Below are 25238 nucleotides of genomic sequence, written 5' to 3' on the forward strand. Positions count from 1 at the left end.
ATTGAACACGAATGATGAAATTATGAGTAATAATCATTTCCCTCGATAAATTGTTGCCTGAACCATTTCTCCTCTTGTTAATTGTTACCATGGGAAATTTCCCCCATATTTAATTACCACACGGACAAATTCCCGGGAATACTCGCCCTGTCAATTTTTCTCTGTCACACTCGAACGAAAAAAAATTCCGGGAATCAGTCCAACCGGGAAACGACGTAATTATCATATTGCAAAAGGCGAAATACTTGAGTGTTCCTCCAAACAAATGTCAGCGAAAACCCGTGGTAAATTTAATCCAGAATGAAGCATTTCTGCGTTTATACTTTCCTACATGCCATATACCGTACAATAAACAGCCCAAAGTTTCATAACCCAAGAAATCTCTTTGCCACATCCACTATATTCTATCCTCCTCCATCCCCTTCCATTCCAGCACTTCGACCTAATTCTCTGGAGCAAAACGGAAGCAGTACCACCAATTGAGTGAAACTCGCTTCCTTTGGAAATTAGAACTGTGATGTTAAAATAAGAAGGAAAAAAATCGGGAAAAAGAAAAACAGATGGAAGAGAAAAAAAGTGTGTCCCCACCCTTGGGTACATCGGATTATTTGTAATTGGGACGACCATTGCGAAGCAGTAGGATGGATAAGACGCGTCTCCCTGACCGAGAATCCTCCGTACCTCATCTCTTTATCCTCATCTCCTTAAACGCGAAGAAATCTCAGTTGGTGGGCCACAAACTTCGTTACCAATGCCAGTGAGGTTTCCGAGTGTCTGCCACTGGCAAAGAACTGCAGAATGGCTTCATAATTAACTCCCGTCGTCTATCTTTTTATGAACATCCGTGAGTTCACAGTTTGAGACCAGCCGAGAATACCAATCAGCCTGAATTAACTCATTGTGATTGTCGGAGAGCTCTGGAGACCACTGCTTATTTTATTATCGATTTTATCTGCTGTATAATTTTATCGACGCAGTCATTCCATTTCTCCCATTTATTGAAAAGTCACGAGAGATTTTTTTTTTTTTGAAAATTCTGAAAGCTAGACCATTTCCCACACTTATTCGTGGCCGAGAGATTTCTACGAAAGATTAATTATTGATTATCGAGTTTCTATTTTCCTCACTGCCATGGCGGCTAGGGAAATAAATGGAGAAGAAAGGTCACTACCGCGACGAAGACGAGCCGAAAACGGATAATTCCGTCATTCACTTTTATAGGTACATCATTGCCACCAGATATGACGGTCAAGTAATTTTCCCTGTAAATATCGTTTCAGGATTGCCAATTGCTTGCAGTGTGAATCGAAGATTTAATCGTTACTTTGATATGGATTCGATGGGATACCGTACCCAATGATAATGACCAAGTGATCGTTTTTCACTCGAGTCCTGGCATTTCAACGTACGTTGCTGGGGGTGAATGCCATAATGGCTCTTGTATGGCAGTTTATCGATTATCCCAGGGACGTTTCATGAATGTTTTATCAGGAGAGCTGAGGGTGAGTGAATATGTGGCCGGATAAGGGTGATGAGCGAAGGCGGCAAATAGGCTAGACTTCATCCTCGTTAGCGGAATTCAATTGAGTATTTTATTAAGTAATCCAGTCACTTCTGTAAAAATTCACATATTGCGGGTTAAAAAAACTGACAAATGCCACATCTACATTCATATATAAATACAGCAATCTAATTACTCCAAAAAATTCAACCGCGTATTGGAAAAAACACTGAAGTCGTGGGGAAATTGGACAAAAATTTTCAACAGTTTATTCTTCGACATCTCTACATTTCCAACATGAAAAAAATTACCAATTACCATTACATTTCCTCCACTTTCTTTCGGAGAATAATCCGCAATCTTTCGCCGTGATTTCAGATACACATATCTATCACGATTAAAAAGCCAATCTAACACTACTGACTCAAACGCAGTCGGGAGGGATTGGAGATATGGTAGTAGTGAAGCTGAAAAAAAAAGGATAAAACAAAAAAAAAATAAGTGAGATCGGTGGAAATGGCCGAGAGAACTCTGGATGATTGTTGCAGATATGGGTGCCAGGTGTGTTGCAGAAACGAGACAGAGCTTTAACGTTGAACGGAGAAAATTAACGGCCCTCGGAAATCCGACTGCGATGGTAACTTTTTGTTTACCATTTATTGTCCATTTTTTGTATCTGTCGAATGTCAGCATTGTTCACAGTCGATTGGAAATTATTTACATTCATCTTCGAAATCTCAAATTTGCAATGAGCATCAATACGTTCTCCCCAGTCTATTCTACCCGCGGGTATCACTTTTTTTCCCTGCCATTCCCGGAATAAATGGGAAGGGCATAAAATGAGGGAGAGGTTCTATTTAAAATATTGGAACAGACGGGAGGGATGAATGAGCTGGCTGGATAAGTTTTTTTTTTTTTGCGATATTATTACCCACGATGTAACAATTGTTGAGCGGAATGGAGGAGAAAAAGGAGTGGAAAAAGTGGAGACATCGACAGTGAGGGAAAATGCGTTGTAGGAGTGAATGGATGCCGCGTGCAAGTGAACCGGAAAGATGTGGTGGAATGAAAACATTTAAAGCGCAAAACGGAAAGTAAATGCGCCGCAAAATCTCACTTGGTAAAATCCTGTCGTTTTCACGACAGTATCATTTTCTGTGTGACACTCGGCGTTCGTTTTAACTTGTCGAGTGTCACTAATGCCCCAATCGTTTGTCCGGAGGGTGGGATACAAATATATTCAGTGGGAGTACCGCACGTGAATTTGAGAGGGTTATGGTGATAGTTTGAGGCGATAAATTTGTGACTGGGGAAATTGAGAGGGGCTCCCAAACGTTCAGAGGAGGGAAAAGCTCATTGACTCGGTTAACGGCGATTTTCCCTCAGTTGATGAGAGGAAGAATGAGTCGTTGGGGAAGAGTCGGGATAGAGTGTAAGTTGAGGGGAGATTGAGATGAGGATAGTGGGAGGGATCATGAGGGAAATCATCTGCTCGACAAAAATGAAATGGTCGCTACGAGGGGATGAGAATGCCAATTGGTTTTTACCCGCTTTATCTGGTGATGAGAAGATGAAGTATATCGACTTGAACTCGTCGCAAGATCAAATGAATATGACTAACAAGTCATTTCTACCCCTAGAATTATGTTTTCATGCCGTTAAAATTCTCGGTAATATTTCCAGAATGAATAAAACAGGAAAGAATTTTGCCTCCGGTGTTTCCTCGGTTATCAAAAAAAAAATGTATGTCGACTGAATGTCAGGAAATGTGAGGTAATATGAGTATCACCTACATTCAAGAACCATTCTAGGGGATTGACTCAAAATAGGTCTGACTATGGATAGGTGTGCAAGGCCTTTTCGGTGCTTTCAGGGTAATGTCATCGCTTTGGTTATCTAGACAATGTTCAATTTCAATGATGCTCGGCCACGGTATTTCCAGAACGGGGGGCATAACGAGCAATATGAAACGGCCTTTCCCATCTACCATCCGTCCTTTCCCCTGCCCTCACCATCCTCAATCTCTCCGGATGGGTTAACGAGTCGCCACTTGCTGGACTGAGTACTAGGACGAAAACAAAAATACAAAATACTAGGGAAAATACTCTCGAGTATTTCATATATGAGCTCATTATTTCCTTCCCCAACTCCATCCAAATCCTGACCCAAACATTTATTATCATGTTAAATTTTTGCCATTACACCGTTAATTGAACGTTCGAGGTCCATTAGAACTAATTGCAATTATGTGAGTGAATGCGAAATACTTGCGTAATTAAATGAAAATTGAATTATTTTTTAAGAGAAATTTTTTTGGCGTGAAATTAATTCATTAATCAAGCTTGTGGTGAACGATTGATTGATTTAATAAAAAAATATACTTTAATTGTCAGAAAAAAAAAAACTATAGTAATAGGAAATGGAAATGTAAAATAAAAAAATTAAAAAAAAATACTTTAATTGTGTAATTACTTTCAGAATGTCTCCGAGATGACTGGAGGACAGTGAGGGGAGGAGTGAGGGGGTGGGTCATTGACCTTTGGTCATTGACCTCAGTTTAAAGGACAGAAGAAATCTGAAAGTTGGACGTGACGGAAGAGGAGAAAATCGGGGGATGGAGACTAACAACGCAACTGATAATACCGGTCTCAATGTCACCGAGGCAAATCGCACGACAACTCCTGTTTTCAGCATCGGCTCAGATTTCATGACAAAATGGAGAGTGACGTGAGTTTAATCAACATTTATTTATTCATACTGTGGATATGTGAATATACACGGGTTGGGGTGTGAAAATTCTCACTGTGATGCGCCTGCGGTAATGATCAATCGATTCCGATGAATTAATGTATCACACGTGGGGGAAGCTATTTGGTACTGGCAATTGGATTCATTAGGACTCGACATGAATCGAAATAGTAAAAACATGACACGATTTATCGGTGAATTAATGCATTCCCCAGATAATTCGTATCCATCTCCGAAGGACAAATTATTTCTAGAGAAGTTGTTGAATTTTCGGGAGAACTTCCTTATTGTCTGCAACTGAACTAATTGGATACACTATCAAATAACTTCCCCCTGGGAATTCCGAGAAAGAAAAATCGTTGAAGAACTATAATTAATCCCTTTCCAATGCATCAAAGGTGAAATGAACATGGCAGCTAGAGAGTGATTTCGCTAGTAAATAGTAGGCAATTGAGAAATTCCGGATGTTTGCCTTCTCGGAAAATTCGTGCTCGAATAACCCATCATATAGCGTGCATTCGACTGTTTGAGAGCACTCGACTATGGAAAACATTCAATTACGCAGCTTATGTGTGCCTGGGATAATCGAGAGGGAGGAACTTGAGCGGCAGAGCCACTAAATGACTGCACTACCCAAGAGAAATGCTATTCCTATTTTTCTATTCGATATTGACATCAAAATATAGCAGTATCATCGATGATACGAGGGAATTCAACAGTTATGAATGATCGTCGGGTGACCGATGACGGAGTACAAGTCATTAACGCCTCACTGCATCGCCGGGGCTATCAATTTTTCAATTAACAAATCAATTAATTACTCAACAATTCAACCGCGAATGCCAGAGTCACGGATTCGAAATACTAACGTGATGAAAAATGTCATTGAAAGAATTGGTCATCGAAAAATTTTAAGTCAAAATGGACGTGCGTTGATAATTAACGGGGGATCTTCGTTAATAATGCATGATGACAATTCAATATAAATAAATAATTGGTGAGTGATATTATTACTGTGCACGATGAAAATGCCAAGAAAATTTCCAACAGTAAATACGAGCGTCTGACTAAATCGCACTCCACTCCACTTGTCTCGGAAAGAATGCAAAATATCATGCGTCAGTGTACATTGTGCGATAATGAATGCGCACTAATGTTTAGCGCATAAATTATGCCAGTCAATCTTCGTTAGGGTGTACACCAACGCCACCATTCATCCCATACCGGGTGTTATTTACTCAAACATGGGCTCTCTCTTGACATTCTCTTGACTTTAATCCCACAGGAAGCCAATCTCAAAGCTGCTGGACGAAAAATTTACGACGACGTCGAGGCGTGAGGGAGTACCCCAGCATTCATCAACTATGTGGCATCATTTTTCAATGGGGGATAAATAGATGGGTGAGATTGAAAAAGCCAGGGTGATAAATATTTCAAAGTTTCTCCCAGTGAAGATGCATTGGAACGAATGATTTATTCGATTTTTTTTTGCTCGATTTGATTAACATTGCCTTCAGGAACACGAAAAATTGTTCAAGTCGAGACTTTAACTAGTTAAATTTAATACTGTGAGGCAATATTAAATTTATGAAGACATTCCGTTTCGTTGTAAAATTCAATGTTAATCTAAAAATATTGAAACAATCGGAGATAGACGAGATAAGAAAAATAAATTCAAACTGATGGACTTGTTAAATTTTAAATATTCCAGTCCGCCTGTCGCTTCATTTTTCCATCAATACTCCCCGCATATTTATCACGTGAGAATGGAAAGCCGAAGAAAAAAAAGCCTGAAGCCCGATAAAAAAAAATTCAACGATAGTTCGGTGAAACCAATTCACCCCGAATCGCATCCTTGACCTCCATTGAATGCATTCCCCTATTTTTTCTCTTATTTCATTTTACAAAGCGACAAATGGTAGGAAATGCGACGAAGTGACTAGGTACCCTGAAAGCGTAGTGAGGCCAAGAGGCCCAGAATTGTCGTTTAGAAAAAGTAAAAACAATGAAAACAATCGTTTAAAACGACTCGGCACCCAGTGCTGTCGTGCAACCATTCAGAATCACGCGAACCGTCGGCTCCAACTGTTGGAAAATAGAAAGAAAGGGGATATAATTCCCAACCACGCGATGTACACCCGTTGTATCAAATGTACTATTCTTAATGTCCCCCGAGAGTCTTTATGTCAAACCGGCACTTAACATTTCTTTATCAATTTCATCACTGCAGGTCCCCCAGGACTTATCTATTTTTCATTTTCAAAAAATGCAGATTGTTGTGATTTTTCCAGAGAACGGGGATTAGCTGCAAAAAAAAAAAACTCAAATGTTAGTCGTGTTATAACTACCCAATTGTATAAATTATACAGCATTTATATTCGGGTCACGTTTCCCAAGATACGTTCACGTGCTATTTGACTCTGGGATGCAATTCACTGCAGAGGGAATACGAACGCTGAATAAATTCATGGAAAATTTCCAATTGAATGATTAATGTTTATTGGGATTGAAAAAATATCGAGGATTATATGGAGTGTTCGCATGGCCTCAAATTATCGGATACATAATGAGGGGTTCGGTCTGGAAGTCGGTTTATAATTTTTCCATTCCTGCGAATTGCAATTTTTATCAGTGCTTTGGAGGTTTTTTTTTTTGTACTTTATGTGGAAAAACTTTTTGCCTCGGTTTATCAGTTATTGATTTGCCCAATGTATCGAGTTATTATTCGCGTTATTTAATCGCGGGCTTAACGCTTGAACAAGAGAATACGGAATTAATGAAATTGTTCGTTTGTTTGGTGCAGCCACAAATGATAAAGCGTACCTGTGTTATCAACAGCTCCATTGTGCTTGATTTGACCTCGATAAATTTTGCCTTATCCACCTGATTTCTACGTACACCTTCATCAAAGTGCTGGGGGAATAGACCCTCTACTTCCCTTTTCGTACTGCTGTAAAGGGATGCAATTCCGGAATTGGAACAGATTCACTAGATTATTTCCAAGGTGCTTTCATCGAGTCGATGGCTATCTTCTCATTTGTGTTCTACTGTACCATTTCTCAGCAGTCCACCTAATCTCCAGCAATTCATTTCCTCGGTCTCCAATCACTAAAAAAAATGCTCGACGAACGAAAAAAAAATTCAATTCTACTCAGCCTGAAAATATAATTGAAAAAATATTTATGTTTGCATATATTATTCATAAGTATTAATTTTTTAACACGAACAATTTTTTATTATAATTGCTATAGTAAATCAGTTTGATTTTTAAATTGATGATTTCGAAAGAAATCGTCTTTTAATTATTCAATGACGCAATTAATTTGGTAATAAAAATAAAAACACATCGTTGAAATTCCAATCCCATTCAACGACGTACATTATTCTTACCAATTTTTCCACATTAGTTATCTTTTTTTATTTTTCCTAAATTCTGTCGAGTGTGGCAGTCTATCAATTGACTAATCCCCAAATACTTAATTGATATTATTTTTTAAATGATTTTTAACAATAATAAATTGAATAATTTTTGTGCGTAAATTTCCGCAAATATTTTTTTCGCAATTTTTCGTAAATACATCTAGTTGTTTGGAAATTTTTCTAAATAAAAAATGTTTTCCGCGGAGAGAGCGCAAAAACCCCGTCGATAATAGTCGATGACAGTTCCTACTTATCGACATGATCAACCTTCATTTTAAGAATCGCACATATGTTGGAAGTAGTGGGAGGTCATGACTTCACATATGATGATTCATAGCAGGAGAGTTGATAGCTCGCGTCAGTTTCATAGTTGCGCTTGTTGGAAGTATTTGTTGAGAACCCGCTGGAATTATTCCCAGATTAATTACCAGAATTATTCACCAATTTTCCGAGACAAGTGATCATTTTTAACACGAGAGTTTTACATAATAACGTTACTCATCAAATAAAGGTACGGATGATTATTGTTTCAAAATTAATCATGTGATATTGCAATCGCTGGCACTTCCGCTTACGTCATATTTATCAATTTATCAGAAAAGTTATATTTATCAATAATTTAATTAATTTAATTTAAAAACATTCGCTTATTCATCGAATGCAATATTCACTTATTATTTTTTTTTTACTTTTATAGTGATTTTTTTTCTCTGAAAGTCCTGATAATCGGAATAAACGAACCACTAGTCGCCATGGACGCGTTCGCTAATGATGATTTCGATCTCTTCGACATCAAAAAAAAAATGGAGGAATTATCTGGTATCAAGAAACTTGTATCGCTTGATAAGCGAAAAACTTTTTTGGAACGATGTAAAAAGGGAGAAGTCCAAAAATATATCAGTAGCGATACATTTTTCCTCAATGAATTATATTCACAAGATCATCCGTTCAAGAATAAAGTTGACGAAGAAGTGAAGAGACTCCTTGAATTGGAGATAAAAATTATAAACTGGAAAATCGAACAGCTCGAAAAGAGTTTCAATATTCAAAGCAATGGAGTTGGTGATAACGTTACAGAAGAATCACCACAAAATGTAAAACATAAGATTGATGAGACTCATGAATTTAATACCTCAACTAATGAATCACCTGTCGAAAAAGTTCCTCCAAATCGAGACTCTTTCATCCACAATTATACAAATCTCGAGTTAGATGATACCGTCAAACGAGTTTTGTGTTTAGAGCCCGAATTTGGAGTGGATATATCACCTGAAACTTTGCCGATTCCTGCAATACTTCCGGACCTGGAGCTCTGTATCCAGAATTTGAAAGTAAAAAATGGTGAGAAGAATCTAGAAATGGCACAGAATGATATAAGATTAAAGATGATAAACATCATAACAAATTTTCAAAACAAAAAGAAAAAGAAAAATCCCCTTTTGGCAGATATTGAACACACAAAGACATTTTTGGAGGCAAATCCTGGCGTAATATTGTCGAAGGCCGCCGAAGGTGGGGCAACAGTACTCATGTACAAACACGAGTACCAAGAGGCTATGAACGAGATATTGGAACAGGACCTCATCTACAGGTGGATCAAGGCCGATCCCACGAGCAAGTTCCAGAAAAGAGCTAATAACCTGGTGAAGTCTATCCATCAACTAAATCTTATAGATAAGGAAGAGGCACTGCTGCTGACTACCGGAGACGCAATAATCCCAAAAATATTTGGACTTTGTGAAATAAATAAACACAAAATCTACAAATTGCGACCAGTCGTCATTTGCAATGACAGCCCTAACTCCAAGATATCTGGATTTTTGGCGAAGTTGTTCTCGACTTTCCCTCACATTTCTGAATTCGATGTTGAGAATTCACAAGAATTCGTGAATTTTATCAATGAGACTACGCTATCGAGTGGAAACGTACTAGTGTCCCTCCACGTGAGATCATTGTTTACGAATATTACGAAGGATTTAGTGATCGACATCGTAAATGAATATTGGGATGAGTGGGCCGCATTGAATTCAGTTCCGGAAAATAAAGAGCTAGTCATTCAACTCATTACGTTTTGCTTCGATACTAGTTATTTTTCCTTTGAGGGGGAGATATACCAACAGATAAGGGGCATTTATAAGGAAAATCCGGTGAGCTCGTTTCTTGCAAGTATGGTGATGAGCTATGTAATTAGTAAAGCCATGGCTAAGTTGGAGTGCATCGCTTGGATCAAGCGGGATGGAGATAACGTACTGCTTGCAACTCCTCGAGATAATATTGAGATTGTGAGAGATAAATTCAACGGGATCCATGCGCGTATTCACTTCTCATTAGAAAACGAGACTGAGAATGCAATTAGCTTTCGGGATGTGAAGGTCTACCGCGGAATTGACGGATCTCTCAAGACAAATTGGAATGAAAAAGCCATAGATGCAGGGAGAGTCATGAATTATGAGTCGAATCATCCCACGTCGGAGAAGAGGGACGTCATTTTCGGACTTTTACACAAAGCACTTGAACTGAGTCATGAAGAATTTCATGAAGAAAACAGAGCGAGAGTGCAGCAACTGCTGCATAATAATGGTTACCCCGACAAATTTATTAAAGACTGTGTTAAACAATTCGGAAGAGAACGGAAATTATATAATCTCCGGTCAAATTCAGGGAACAAGAAAGTGTTTCGCTTCCCTCTGATTCGGGGTTTGTCCGAAGAGTTGGAACGGGTCTTGAGGGATACGGATGCCGTGTTCTCGTTTTATAATCTTAGGACCATAGAAAATTTATACTCCAAGATGGAGGATAGCCCCCAAAAATTTAACAGGTCGTGGGTGATTTATAAAATATCTTGTTCAGGATGTTCCGCGTGTTACGTTGGACAAACAGTAGAGAAGCTTAAGACAAGGTTGCGAAGACACAAGAACGACTGCAGCCCGGGTAAATCAAAATCCCAGAATAGTCCCAATAAAAGTGAAACAACCACACCCACGGGTAAAACATCGCTAGTTTCTCATCATATTGCAACAGGTCATGAATTTTTATTCGACCAAACGGAGATCCTCGATGCGCAGTCGCACCCGACTAAGTTGGACGTCAGTGAGGTGGTCCAAATGTACATTTACAAAAAACATATTGTCAACCATCGAAAAGACACTAAGAATTTGTTAAGTGTTTACAGTTACGTATTGAATACATACAGAAAACAGTATGCAATCGATAATAAGAATAATTCCTAGTAATAATTAGCAGTAATAGTAATAATATCAATTGAAATTTTAAAAAATGTTTGTGCGGTTAAATAAACGTGGAATAACAATAATGGTTACAACAAACGTCACGTGTTTTTTTTTAAAAAGAAACAAGGGATTAAAAAATGTTAAATATATTGAAATATTCTGGATGGTAGAATCACTATCACACAATCTGGACAGATGGAAATAACGAAATTTGTAAAATGACGAAGTCATCCTTTTGTTCAGTTAAAAGATAACAATAATTTGTGAAGCGACAAATTTATATCAATACTCATCTTATCACCACAGGAAACAACCTGTTTCACTTGATCCACAAGATCGGGCCATCTCTTTTCCCATCAATCTCAACTTTATTTTTTCCCTCACTTCTATCCATTGCCTCTTGATAAATCCACGATAAATTCGTACACTTTTTCTCGGCCTAACCCTCCACCCCGTATTTTTATACCTCCACGTAAAACACTGTACCCAAGAGATATTAGGTACGATATTTCGAGGTGACCCAGCGTCGCGATAACCCCATGCCAGTGGTGTCCAGTAAACCATCGGATAAAGAAGCAAATGTGCTGGCGTAAGATTTTTTTAGGGAACAGTGATGAATAGTTTAAGGATTACTCGCTTCGTCACCGAATATTTATATTATATGGCAATTTTTTGTTGATTCAGTTCATTGTCATGAAATTCAATTATTTTTTCCACATAGACAGTTTTTTTAATTCAAAAATAAAGAGTCCCTGGAAAAAAGAACAATTAGGACTGATGGGCGCTTATTCGATTCCGGTGCTTTTAAGCTCGATTACGTGTTTTTTTTAGTCTCTTTTTTCGTCCTATTGTTTTTCCACTATACGAAGCTATCAAAAAAAAAATATAGTCTCATGATTTGTTAATGATTTTTTTTTTAATCGCATTTTCCTTTGGTAATTTACAACCTCTCGAATTCAATGAGATTTTAACGTCTTAACTGGTAGTTTTAGTCTCGTCACATATCCGATGGGAATTCTGTATTCTGGTCTGATTTTTCTGATTAAAAAGTTATTGAATTGTAGAGGTTATTTAATTACCGTCGCACGTGAAGGATGGAGGATTGTTTGTATGACCTGATTGTTGCCTTGTAACTGGCACCGCAGAGCGGTACGAGGGGGATAAGTTCCTGAGAGTGCTGGGAGGGCTGGGGATGCCCCTCTCGAGGGGTGACCGCACGTGCATCAATATTAGCGTCCTAGCCTTTGTAGAGGGCTCAAAGCACCACCAGTGAGGTTACACCAAACGAATGAGCCAACACAGTATCTATAAGCTCATCATCAGAGACCTGTTGTATATCGCGTCAAACATGCGTTGTAATTTAATTCTCTTTCAGACACGGGGCGGCAAATAAATAGCGCAAAATTGTACTGCAACCGGTTGATAATTATATTTATTCTTTTGGCGTTACTCTACGACCCTGGAGCATGCAAGGCAATTACTGTGTTCTATGTAATTAAACTTGCCAAAACATTGCCTCTACTTTCTACTCTCGGTACAAATTATTTTACCAGAGATTACTTACGTACAGTTGGACTACTGAAATTGTTCACACGCTTGCGGATCATTCGCCAGTCAATTTTATTCAGGAAGGCCGTAAAGACTTCACCTTGAAAATTATTCTTCATCTTCTCGTGTGAGCTACTCGAGCAAACTGGGTCGACCTCCTGAGTTTTTCAGCGTTAAGTTCCTTCGCTTTATGATGAGACAATTTTTAACCCTCCACCCTTAGACACTCGTGGTACGCCCGGAATTTTATTCACCATTCCGCGTGTTGATTTTTTTTAACGAGAAACTTTTCCATTTTGAGATTTGAAAATTCCCAGGAATGTTTAAAATGATCAAAGCGACGACCGAAAAATCCCTCAGGACAGACGTCGCCGAGGTCTGATTACGGAAGCAGCTTCAAAGCTGGTGGGAATCTCCTAGGAGCTGTGACATTATTTTTGTGTCTACAGCTTTTTTTTTTCACGGATGGAGAGTGTACGTGTGAGGGTGTTCGTGTGATGAATATTTTTCACGGTTAGTGGACGCATTACTTGCTCCAATGGTTCCTCCCGCACAAAGAGCCCCAGTAGAGCAAGCGACTTGGTTCAGACAACATCTCTGCCTATTGCCCCGTATCCATCCGATTTCGGTCGATGACTCTGTATTCTTACGCTGTCCCTATCCACGATTTATTCTCTAAAGTCATAATCGAAATCTCATTAAAATGATGGACAATACTCCATGATCCCTTATAAATGGGATTTGAAAAAAATTGAATCATCAAAGCCTATTCACAACCTGAATTCGAAGTTCTCAATTGAAACTATCACTCAATTAAATTATAATTATCAATCTCAAGTCGAGCATTCGATTGATTCGACAGTTAAAAAAAAAAGTGCACTGGAAAATCTCGTAACCAAGGGAAAATCCTGAAGGTTTTCTCCTGGACATTTTCTCAATCGTCCATCTACCAAACGATAAATAATATCCGGTGCTGTCGAAAAAAAATCGAATGAAAGCTCACGGATTCCGGCGACCGGAAACGAAAATCCAATAATCTTCAACTTGTCATTTGCAGCTTTTTCTTCGTCTCGAGGTTTCTTGTAATAGAAATTATACCACATCTCTTTTTTCACTTCACTTAGCCCAGCAAATCTCACCCACCTCCATTCCCTGGAATGCATGCATGGAGGTTTGTTACCCTCTTTTTCCTGCCCTGCATATCATACGCAGAGAAATACGATCGATGTTCTCCATCCATGCTCACGATTTTCTAGATATTTTATATCCAACACCACTCGTACCATAATAATCCCACGTTCAACATGACAATTATATTGAACTTGTTGAGAAATGTAGTATAATCGTAAAATACATATTTTATGGTACGCTTTACCAATTTTTTCCTAGAAAAAAAGGAGAAGAAAAGACACGGACAGACCGATCTAGTAAAAATTACTGGAAAAATAAATGTGAAAATTGCGTGATGATTTCAATTTTGATTTTGTTCACCTCTCTCAAACTACCGGAAAACGATTCCCTCTTTCGAATTATGTCAATCGTTCCGCAATTTTACTGAATATTTCTCGCCATTGAGGAGAGTGAAATTCAAAAATCAATATTCATGAAGTAATTCTCAGAATTAAATGAATAGAAGCGACAAATGGGAATGAATAACTCCTAAAAATAGCGAGCGGTAAAAGGTTCTCTTTTGGTTGAGTTTAGACTCCATTCTCCCGAAATCCCATTTCTGATACTCGACGAATCCTCCAAGAATTTCTTATCGAATTTAACCTCATCGAAAATTGAGGGAGAGAAAAAATTGAGGACACGTATGTGCTCACTGCGGAGGTATTCAAAAATTTTACTAGTTGCAGTGCATGCTCTCTCGGATGATTCGTCGGACAATCTCACAGGAATTGCCCCAGTTTCTCAGAAAAAATTACACAGTCTCCGCAGTCTGCTTTGTACTGTCAGCGTGTACAGTATTCCATTATTGGCCATTGGAAATCCATCAGCAAACGAAGACTAGGTGAACGACGGTCTAGAGCATGCAGACTATTTCATTACTGCTCCGAAAACTTTTGTCTCTCTTACCGATAAACTATACTTACTATACTATTATTCTGATGACCACGAAAATCTACTTCCCCTTTAAAAAAAAAGGCTGTGACATATATATTATATTATATTATATTTTACATAGAATATAATGTAATATACCATTTTAATAAAATAATGATTTGTCTAGAATGAAAAAAAAAATATTGTATTTTTCAATTGAATTTAATTGATGAAAAAAGCATAAATTATGGATAATTTTTTTAGATGTTTAAGATTCTTTGAATATTTGAATTTTTTATGTCAAGTGATCTTTTTAATGATTCATTTTAGGAATTGAAAAGCAAATGTATTTGCTACTAGTAATTGATAAATCAATTTAAAATTATAGCTTTTTTAATTATATAATGAACTAAACTTGGTCTTTTAAAAAGTCAATTGAAAAGTTTAAAAAGAGAATTAGCATAAAGCAAAGAAAAAAGCGGAGACAAAGTTGTTGCCTTAACAGAAAGTTCGTTGTTTATTTTAGCTAATTACAATTGGGTGCTGCATCCGGTAATTCATATTTTTTTCATCAACTATTTTTAAAGGAGATGTATATTGAGTTAATTAATTAACAAAGAGTAGGTCAGTAACCGAATTCTAAACAGTAATTTACGTAATTGAACTCGGGAATCATTCGTCAAAAGTAGAATTCGCAAAAGTCTCTTTCCCAAATACCATAATCGTAATCGTAATTTTTTTTCAGAGTTGTTAAGACGTACTCTCAAGCAGATCCGTTTATTCTAATTCCCTCGCCCGTTGTTTTGCTCAGTTGAAATTACATTTCCACCTAATTCGAACTAACAATGCAGAAAACCGCCTTGCAACCATTTCCGGAATTCCCCAAAACATCTTCATCTACTCTACGAATTCAATAAAAAAAAGTTAATTACACACCTGGCGTTTTAATTTTGCTACTTTGTCCGAATTTCCACCCGAGTTTATCGGCTCTATAGAGAAAAGAGGGGAAATTACGAGAAAATAGAAAACAACAATGAGAAAAAAAGTGGAAACGGGGTGTATCAGAGAAAGGACGAGTCCCCCACCTGATTGTGCAATAAAAGAGGCCAACCCAGAGGGGTTATTAAGTCCGTTGAAAATCAGTGCCTTTCTTTTACTTCCACAGTATTTCACCCACCAGTTCAATCTTCAAACCGTTAGGGAAAACTGTTTATATTACACACAACTTCCATTGACCCTCAAATCAGAATAGTATATTCCGTAACAAGTGCGGAAAAGTGATCTTTGGCATGTGAGAGGCTTATTAAATTTATTATCAATTGTTGTATGAATTAGTATTCGTATTGGTTCAATTTAATAGTTCCATTCGCTGTTTACTGCTGGTCATATTAATATAGTAGTTTTGATTTAGTTTGAATAGTTAAATAATTTGGAAATAGGTCGCAAAAAATAGGATTCAGTCGGAAAACGAGTGACGTATTTTTCCGAGGTACTCCTATGTATAAACGAGTATGTCAAGCTTTGAATGAAAAATCCGCTGTGCGAGAGCTCGTATTTTTTAAACCCATGAAATACAATAGTTTACTTATACCTGCCAACACAGCTGTTGAAAAACACCCGATCGTTTTGAACAGAAATATTTCACAGCTTTCCCGTATGGATTTTTAATGGATGTTTGAAACAGGAACAGTCACTCGATTTTTATTCCAGTGTTAATTGCAAATTTTCGTTGTTTACTCACACGAATTTTTGATTTCTGAGAAAACGATTGATTACACCAGATTTTGCGATATTTTCCCCCCTCTGTATGCGTTTTCCATTCTCTAATGAAATATCGCATGAATCGTGACTTGATGTGTCATCGAAAGTTGAAATGCTAATCGATATATTCACCGATCAATAATTCAATGGGTTATTCTTACATAAAAAATGGTGTACACCGCAGTTGTCGTGAAAATGTGACTTGCTACAATCCACTACTTTAATCCAAAAACCATTTCCTCGATTTTTCTCCATGAATAAGCAATGATTCAGACACTTTGTCGAAAAAAGCCCTCCACGAATTGTAAAGTCATTTCGGAGCGATAAAAATCTTGAAATCCAATTCACCAGCTAGATTCCTGAGTGGCTTTTTATCGGATCAATTGTTCGGCCGAATTAAACCACTTCTTGCATATTACGGCGTTAACTATCGAAAAGTAGAGAAAACTAAAAGAGAAGACGCAACAAAGTGGCTGCATCAAGCAGATAGGAAAAAACGAAAAAGCTCGGCATATCCCGAACGTTATCCCTTAAATGTTCTGAAGCTTCTGAGGGGATTACAGGGGTTACACCGCCTTGAGTGGAGAAAAAAAAATCGTCAGGATGAGAGGGAATGTGTAGAGGCTTTACACTTGAGCTTGACCTGGCATGCGAAGTTTTTGTGAATCACTTTGATGGAAATAATCTCTTAATGTCTACACATCCGATCAAGATAGGTCACGTACTTCAGATGGCTGGTTTTATTCGGGAGATTATTACGTGTTGCATATTTACCTCGAGGATGAGGCAAACATCTCTGAATAATCGATGCTGAATCGTCGGAGGTTTTACACAAATATTTGTATACACCTGGAGTGCATCACGTGGAAGAGTCTCAGGCGTCAGCAGAATAAATAAACATTTCGTTAGTTAGGAGGGGAGGGAAAATGCTTTCTCATCGAATTTGTTTGATTGGCAGTATTTTTCGTTAGTCAATCGAATTTAGAGGCCTGTACTGAACGAAAAATTATTTTGCCAAATATTTTTGTCAGGAATTTTCAGGCCCCTATGGAGGTAATTTATATTCCATGGGGATTTATCCACCGAAATCCTTGCAATCTTTTATTGAAATTTGATAGACTCAGCCTTTCGTTCTTTAAGTTCGTATTGTCCTTGGAGCCAAAGGAAAAATGCGTTCATGTCTCCTTGACTCACTGTATCCTATGTGGCTTTTTATAGAGGAGTTCATGGACTTTAAAAAGTCAATTCGACGTTCTTCTGTAAACTTGATAGTTATGTTGCCGAAAGCCCGTGGATCGAATGAGAACAAGACAAATCGATTGTTAGAAATTTCGTTATGAATTATTCCAAGGAGAAATAAAAAAGCTTCTAAATTTATGCACCGCTCGAAGTTTCCAGGGTTGTTGCATGCCTCTGATCCTCCAAATTACACTACATCACTTCCATAGGCAATGAGATATCCCAAACGTTTTCACCAGGAAAGTCCCAATCCACGTAAGGACTCTTGCGATTTGCCAAGTACCAGGACAAGAAAAGAGTCTTTACATCTCAACGACAAAGTTTTAAGAGTCCCCCATGGAGGGTTAACCTCCGTACACAAGAAGATACGAGTGAAAATATAGATTGAAACTGTGTCACAAGTTCGGGGTTAATGTAAGAGTTAAAGAACATGGCAGCACACAAAAGGATTTCAACTTCTTTGTTTCGTTTCAACGCAGATACAAAGCAATTGATAAAAACCGATGGAAAAAAATGTCTTTTAAAATACTACTCTTTTATCTATTTAATGATCTCCCCTCAAAAGTCTAGCCATAAAACACGGTATCATAAGTATAATTGACGCACCATTTAAATTTTTTCAATTCGTGAATTATTCGGATCTCTTATTCTTTTTATTTTTAATTCAACTCTTATTTAATTTGTAATTAATTCTCTCGTCGTTTATTTCATCTCTGTATTTCTGAAGACCGGAGGAATATTTTTCAGTGAATTTATCGCGAGAATCTTTCCATGGGAGAAAAGTCTAGTCGCACGGGATTTAATTAGAATTCGAGAATCTAAGGAATTCAATTCCTTCCCAAGGATAATATTTCTCTTACCTCCATCGGAGACTAAGGGTTGAATAATTACTGCGGGATCCATCATCTGCGGGATTCTCAGGTGAGTGGCAACTGCATTAAATAGAAAATAGATATCGTTGAAATGGGTCGGATTAACTAGTTAGACATGAGGATACATCCTTCACCCCCAAAGTAGATCTCACATCACATAAATGAGGAATATACGCTTAGAATTTCTGTTTCAATTCCAGTATGAAAGACTTTCACACTGAAAAGAAAATATGGTTAAAGTTCTATTTTCCTCTTTTTCGTTGCTCCTTCATTTGAAGAAAAGAGTGCAGTATCCTACTCTCATTTCCGTTCACAAACCTAATTCTACAGCCTCATTTCAACAATTTCTGAGGACTCGACAAGTCCTACCGTTAAATACGTCAATCCGACTATCAACACATTTTTAATAAAAAATATAATAAAAGGTTTTATAAAAAACCCACTATTCTCCCCTTCAACTTTCGTTCCTTCATTCCATGTAAAAAAGTGGAACAATTTCCCGAATAAAATATCTAACAATTTCCTGTCTTCATTTATGGATGAACATCCAATAAACAAACCACGGGAATTTGTGGATTTTCTTGTACTTGATGGATTCGATAAATACAACACCTTTTTAATTTGACCTACTAAGAAGTTAAAAACCGCATAAACGAAGTACAAGGTGAAACACTAAAACTCGATAGGGGGAAATTAGCAGTGACCTTGAGCCATTTCGATGTTCCCTGTTAATCTGTTGCATCAGAGGTCAGACTGACGTTAAAGATGTCGATAAAGTCTCAAGTGTTGGCTATCAGCTTAACAAAAAAAATCAAATCAATGCCCTCGTGCAGCACGCTTGTCCCCCATTTTCGTGACGTTTGTTTGGCTCCTGTTGTAAACATTTTATTATTTACCCGAAAGTGGGAGAAGGGTCTATCCATACCGGGTTTGCCAACACTTGTAACATCATCGATCGCTCTCCTTTTCAGTTGAGACCTTCCCACTGGCAACCGGTGTTGGTTACACTCTCTCGTGATCTCAAATGCACGCGAGAAGAACTTTAACGTGACCTGAAATATCGGCTAACACCAGGCCCAAAGGCATTTAGACGGTGAGATTCAAGAAGGGATGAAAAATACTTGGATATCTTTTTTATTTCACATGGAGCACTCTAGGGGTGGACTATTAGTGGATCGACGGATTTGAGGTAACAGGTTTTACGCTGATAAGACTAATGCAACACCTCGACAGTGAATAATTTATTTATTAATTAAGAACCGCTTTGAGTGATTAAGTATCGGGGAACTTCAGAAAATTCATGAAGACATTTGTCTCCGGAGCGGATGTTTCTAAAGCGGAAAGTTAGTGCACGTTTTTTATTCTTCGAAGTTACACTTTACGAGGGGAAAAATTAAATTGAGAATCTTCTGCGCGTTTGCAATAAAGTGAAAATATTTATTAACTTGTCGTTCGCAGGATTAATGAACAAAATTTGTAAAAAAATCCGAGGCCAGTAATGGAACTGAAGATTGGTGGGGTTCATTGGGAGTTCAATACAGTATTTTTTAGGATTTGATTTTTCCTGTAGGCGGGAGAAAGTTCATTATATTTGATGAATTGCTTGAAATGACAATTTATCTTACCATCGGCGACAAAAAGTCGATGGGAGGGTAGAGGATAGAAGGGGAAATTAATTTTAACAAGATTAGTGGAAGAAAAAAATGGAGTGTTGACGGTTCTATTCAGGAGTGACACACTCAGGGTCAGGTGTCACCCAATAAGGCGGGGTAGAGAATAGGGAAGGGATGATTTTCAACCTTGCGCCCGAGGCAAACCATATCCAACCACCAGAGTTATTAAACGTGTTCGTTCAATTCCCTGGAGGGATCGGGATACTCCCCGGGACCACCGATATATCATCTCCAAGCTTTCTGTCGTCTCAACTTCGATTTATACGATTGAGATATCGATTTTTTTTTCTCGCCTTTTCTTAGATGGATTCGAATGAAAACATTGCCCCTGTGTTTTATTGATTTATGGGGCAGCTGTGCAGGGGCTAACAACACTCATGAGAAAGAACCCATATTTCCAGAGAATCCAGAAATTCCATTAATTTTTTCACCCTAAATGAAATTCACAACTGAATTTCTCATTATAAACGTTTGCGTTTCACTTCAAACTCTTTTGATTCAAACTTTGTTTATAACCCAATGTGTAATACAAGTAGAGATTGGATGGAGTTAATAAAAGTATTATGAGCAGTGTATTTTGAGAGGAAGTCGCGCTGGGGAATGTTGAATGAAACGCCTTGAGAAGAATCCGTCAGCAGCGAAAATTCTAGTGTTGAACAAAGTTCACAAGAAAATCTCCATCTCTTTCGTCACGAGTTTCACCCGGTATTGAGGGGTTTTCCTACGTTCCTTTGTATTCTCACCCTTGCCCCATCCTTGGATTCTCAACGTTTGTTCCTTTCCGTCAAGCATTCTTAAGTATTTTCTTCACGCTCCTCAAAAGCACCGCGGGCAAATCCCAGTGGAAATAGTACCTGGCCGTCGGGTTTTCCAATACTCTCCTTCCTAAATCGCTTACTAAACTTTTATTCGCTTTTTGATATTCATCGTGAGGTACTCGATCTTGTCTTGTACTTGTAAATTCAAAGTTCGGTATGATCCAATATCATTTTTTTGCTACGTGTTTCAGATGTATTTTTCGCCAGAATTTTACATAAATACATCGAAATTTTCATGCTCGCAATCTCTCCTGAAAAAAAAATCTATTTCGTATGGAATATCAAAAATTCAAAACGAAAACTCGATTACAAAAATTATTTATAGATTGAATTTTATAAAAAATGGAAATTACCTTTGAATCGTATGATCAGATTTCACGCGATTAGATAACAGTCAAAAGTCCATTAGAAAATTCCTGAAATTTCCAGATTTTTCCGGTGCGTACTAGAATGAGAAATACGTTAATCTAGGATGACTCAGTGTCTTTTTCGATCGATGCCAATGAATGAATGCGAATTATCCAAAGTAATAAAACTTTTTTCACTCGAGTTTCTGCAAAAAAAAAAAATAACGAAGTCGTTATATGTACCCTTTCTCAAGGTAAGATGCGATGGTTCAATTTCTCGTGAGATCCCCAAAAAATTTGAAGCTTACAAAGAACTTTCGCAATGATTCATCCCCCAGAGAAGAAGACTTGAGCTGTAATGAGCTCAGCCACTGGTCAGCGAGCAAACTCCGAGTTTTATTTTTTTACTCCTCTTTCCATATTTGAAGTAACTCTTGGGCTTGCACGAATACTCGAGTGGAGTAAAAACCACGGAAGCCCAAACTGTAGAAATGAGTATGAGAGCCCCTGATACTTTTCATCTTGGCTGGAGGAAGCCCCATGTCTGCTCCACCCAGTGAAAAGACAGAAGTTGGAGAGAAGAAACGGGTCCAGAGGAGAAAGCAGAAATAGGACGCTGAGTCGAAACGAGGAGTCTAGAGTCCCCATTGTCCTATTTGAGAGAGAAAAATGGAAGAATAATTCTGGAGTGTAATTCTGTATTGTACTACACATTGAAACATGAAAATAGACTTTTCATTCGAGTCTTTATCTTGAGACAAGAAAGAATGATTGGACTAGACTACAGGAGATGGTTTCACTGGTGACTGATTAATTTGCAAATATCTTTCAAACCCTGACAACAAAAGTACAAGTGGAAAAGCGAGAGGAAAGCCGCTGTAAGTAGTTTGAAAAATATTTAATTACATTGCAATTTACGGGCGCGTATTTTGCGCCTCAATTTTTCGCTTTGTGGTACACTATTTTCTCAATGATGAGAATGTCAGTTCCACCTTCAAAATCCAATCTACATCTGTCAGACCTCTGAGGATTTGGTTTTCTCCAGTGTAGCACCCTAGGGAGTCTTGTAAAATACAATAAATAAAACAAACCAAAAAACTCGGAAAAATGGAGGTACTTCGGAAAAGTTAGAGATACTCTTCAATGTGTGAGAAATGCAGTGTATGTTGGAAGTACACTTTTGTGGCTATTCTGCCTAAGGTTATCTATGAATTCTACTTTTTTCGAGGTGCAAGGGATGGAGGTGTCACCCGGAAAAGACCCGGGACGTGTTGGTCCTCGATATCGGCCTAGGGCTATGGGTTACGAGTTACATTCACAGGAGAAGAAGAGAGAATACACTGGAACGAAAGGGGACGGGGCGAGGGCAATGTGTGGTACCGCAGATGTCTTCAAGCCTGAGGGGCATAAGAAAATAAAAATAAAGCGTATCTGAAGGGTATGAAAAGAAGTTGCTGAATGGATGAGGGGGGCATTGGAATTCTTCTGAGATTTAAACAATGAAAAAGTTGGAATAATTACACACCCCTGGAAATTACGTGACATTTCAGTGACAGAGTCATTTGAATTTTCAAATGTACGAGTTTCAATTCAATAAAAAAATTACCTGAATTTTCAATTGGCTAAAAATCCAGAGAAGTTATCGCATTGTTCATTAAATATTGAAAAAATTGACGGATTTCAAATAAAATTGATATTACTCTGTGGTTGTTAAAAATTTCAAGGTTTTTCCTTCCATGTTAGCTCGATGAAATTCATCTCTCAGCAATTCCAGAAGCCGAAACAGAAATCGGAGTAAAAAACTGAGCGAGAGCCAATGGATTTCAGCAAAAGCTGTAATACTCACACTGAATACTTAATATTCTTTCCAGCATCTTCTGAATCCCATTTCGAAGAGAAACTCGATATTCAACAGAGTCTTTCAGCGGTATAATACTTTTCCATCGAATACCGTCACAATTCAGGAGCTTAGTCCATTTTTAAGTGAAGCGTCGTGAAATTCCGCGAATGCTGGAACTTTGCCGAGTACTTGTTGCCTCTCGCCCATTCCGTAGCCATTTCAATTCACCGGTTTGATGTATATACGCCATTTCAGTCAATCCTGTATCGAATGGAACTTATTCCCTCTCCCTTTCTCTCCCTTGTGATATAGATATGCCTGTGTTTCCATTTTACTATTTATATCGGCTTCTATTTTACCGAGTTTTTACCCTGTAGAGGTACTCCACTGTGTTATGTATACCTCTACCTCGCCAGGGCTTATGTACAAATGCCAACGTACTTGGGCTCCATAACGTATTCCAGGGGAGATTATTTTATGAATGCACTAGATATACTTGCGCGTCTTTTTCCCAGATATTTCATCCACCTCGAACCCATTTTTTGTTTTAATCTATAACAATATATTCAATATATTCTTCATGTATGCTTTTTCATTCTCATGGCATGATAGGACCTGACAGATATACAGAGCTCAGCTGGCAATGTAGAATTCAAAAATTTTTTAATTAATCATTTTTTTAATAATTTTCATTTTCAACTACTGCGGAATCGACGGAAATATGAAAGATTATTCATTAAGCGTCTTATTGCATGAATGAATCCGTTTTGTCAGTTTTTATTTTACGACTATTTATTCTCGAGTTTATTTAAATGTAGCATTTATTGCATTAACTTTAATTTTTCCGTAGTGTGACACACCGTGATAGTATCTCACAGTGGACGACAAAATAATACCAGTGATGAAAATAAATCAAAATTTTAATTTTCATTCTGTTCCACGAAATAAAACGTTGACTCCATTTTTTGCGGATGCAGCGCGTCCGAATAATTAAAAAAATTCATTGCAATGTTTCGTCCATTTCCTCAAATGAAAAAATATGGATGATGTGCCTGTTAATTCAGATTTTTTCATAATTAATGATTTTATCCGTTCAATTATATGACTGTGGGTACAAAAAATAGGAAAAAGCAGTTTTCTCCTTTCTCCCTACCATCGGCCAACCGGAACTTCCTGGGTCTAGTAATGCTCCAGGCAACTGACAAACTATTGCACCACCTGCCGGATCTAAAATTTGATCGCTTGTCAAATTGCAGATCCGCAATAGAAGATTGTTTCCCCACTGGGTGACTATTTTCAAACTGACGGGTGCTCGATAAACGGATGCTCAGATCAATTTCTCCGCTGACATACAGCAAGAAAAATAATTGTAAAATCGAGCCGACCGATCAATCTCGTACTTCACATAATGCAGACGTAGAATTATCCTTTCCCTCCAATCAGAATAAATAAACGCATTTCAGTTGTTGCAAATTAACGAGTGTATTTCGTATAGTTAAAGATTTTCATGGAAAAATCCTCAAAGGAGAGTACCTCAGAGGCCATTAAATAAAGCACAATTTTAGCCAAACGAGCGATTGGTTAATTTTCTCCAACCGGTTTACCAGCTCGCGTGTTCCACCACCCCCGCCCATCAACCTAATCTTCATCGTCGGCATACCTCATCAAGTTTCCTGGGGGTTATAAATTTTTCCACCTAGTTGAGCAAATTTTTTACCAACCAAGCTGCAATTCGCGCTCTCGAAAAGAATGCTTTGTGCCTGATGAATAAATTGATTCATTTATCCCAGTCAAAGTATTTCTTTCGAGAGTTAAAACATTCCAGTTATTCAAGTGGGTAATTTTTTAAGTCTAAGAATGCCCCATCAAACAAATTGTAAACATGCATTATTCATAAACTATTGAGAAAAGCTCGGTTAGTCGTGAATAATCCACTTTTCTCATACAGTTAACCGAGTAATAGACTCGTTGATGGTACAATGAGACTGACTGTTTACTCTCGAGAAAACTGAAACAATGAGGGATGTCTCTCCGGTTCTTCCCATGATACCTCAATATCAATCTGACCTCATTGTCCATTCTCTGTACCATTCAAATGATTATTGATTTCCCTCCTTCTCTATTACATGATTAGCGTGACAACTGATAAACCACGGAGTCCTGCAACATGTACATGAAAAACTTACGTACAATTTCTT

At 37.8% G+C, this 25238-nt stretch overlaps 2 protein-coding genes across 5 annotated transcripts in view; both read left to right on the forward strand.

Moving 5' to 3' along the window:
• The window catches only part of mAChR-B (muscarinic acetylcholine receptor), a 64415-nt gene that overhangs the window by 32691 nt on the left and 6486 nt on the right, over window positions 1-25238 (forward strand). For all 3 annotated transcript variants that reach the window (XM_011305848.1, XM_011305847.1, XM_011305849.1), the window contains exon 2: window positions 3980-4228. In XM_011305848.1, coding sequence (XP_011304150.1) covers window positions 4116-4228 — 113 coding nt within the window. In that variant the 5' untranslated portion in view covers window positions 3980-4115. The remainder of the gene's footprint in view (window positions 1-3979; window positions 4229-25238) is intronic.
• Window positions 8023-10995, forward strand: LOC105267179 (uncharacterized). 2 transcript variants are annotated; one of them, XM_011305845.1, is made up of 2 exons: window positions 8023-8180; window positions 8367-10995. In XM_011305845.1, the coding sequence occupies exon 2, from the start codon at window positions 8422-8424 to the stop codon at window positions 10897-10899; it is 2478 nt and encodes an 825-aa protein (XP_011304147.1). In that variant the 5' UTR covers window positions 8023-8180; window positions 8367-8421; the 3' UTR covers window positions 10900-10995. The 2 variants fall into 2 exon arrangements, with proteins under 2 accessions (XP_011304147.1, XP_011304148.1); XM_011305846.1 differs by having other exon boundaries at window positions 8387-10995.

The sequence above is a fragment of the Fopius arisanus genome, unplaced genomic scaffold, assembly GCF_000806365.1.
Source record: "Fopius arisanus strain USDA-PBARC FA_bdor unplaced genomic scaffold, ASM80636v1 scaffold00045, whole genome shotgun sequence".
NCBI classification, from domain to species: Eukaryota; Metazoa; Arthropoda; class Insecta; order Hymenoptera; family Braconidae; genus Fopius; species Fopius arisanus.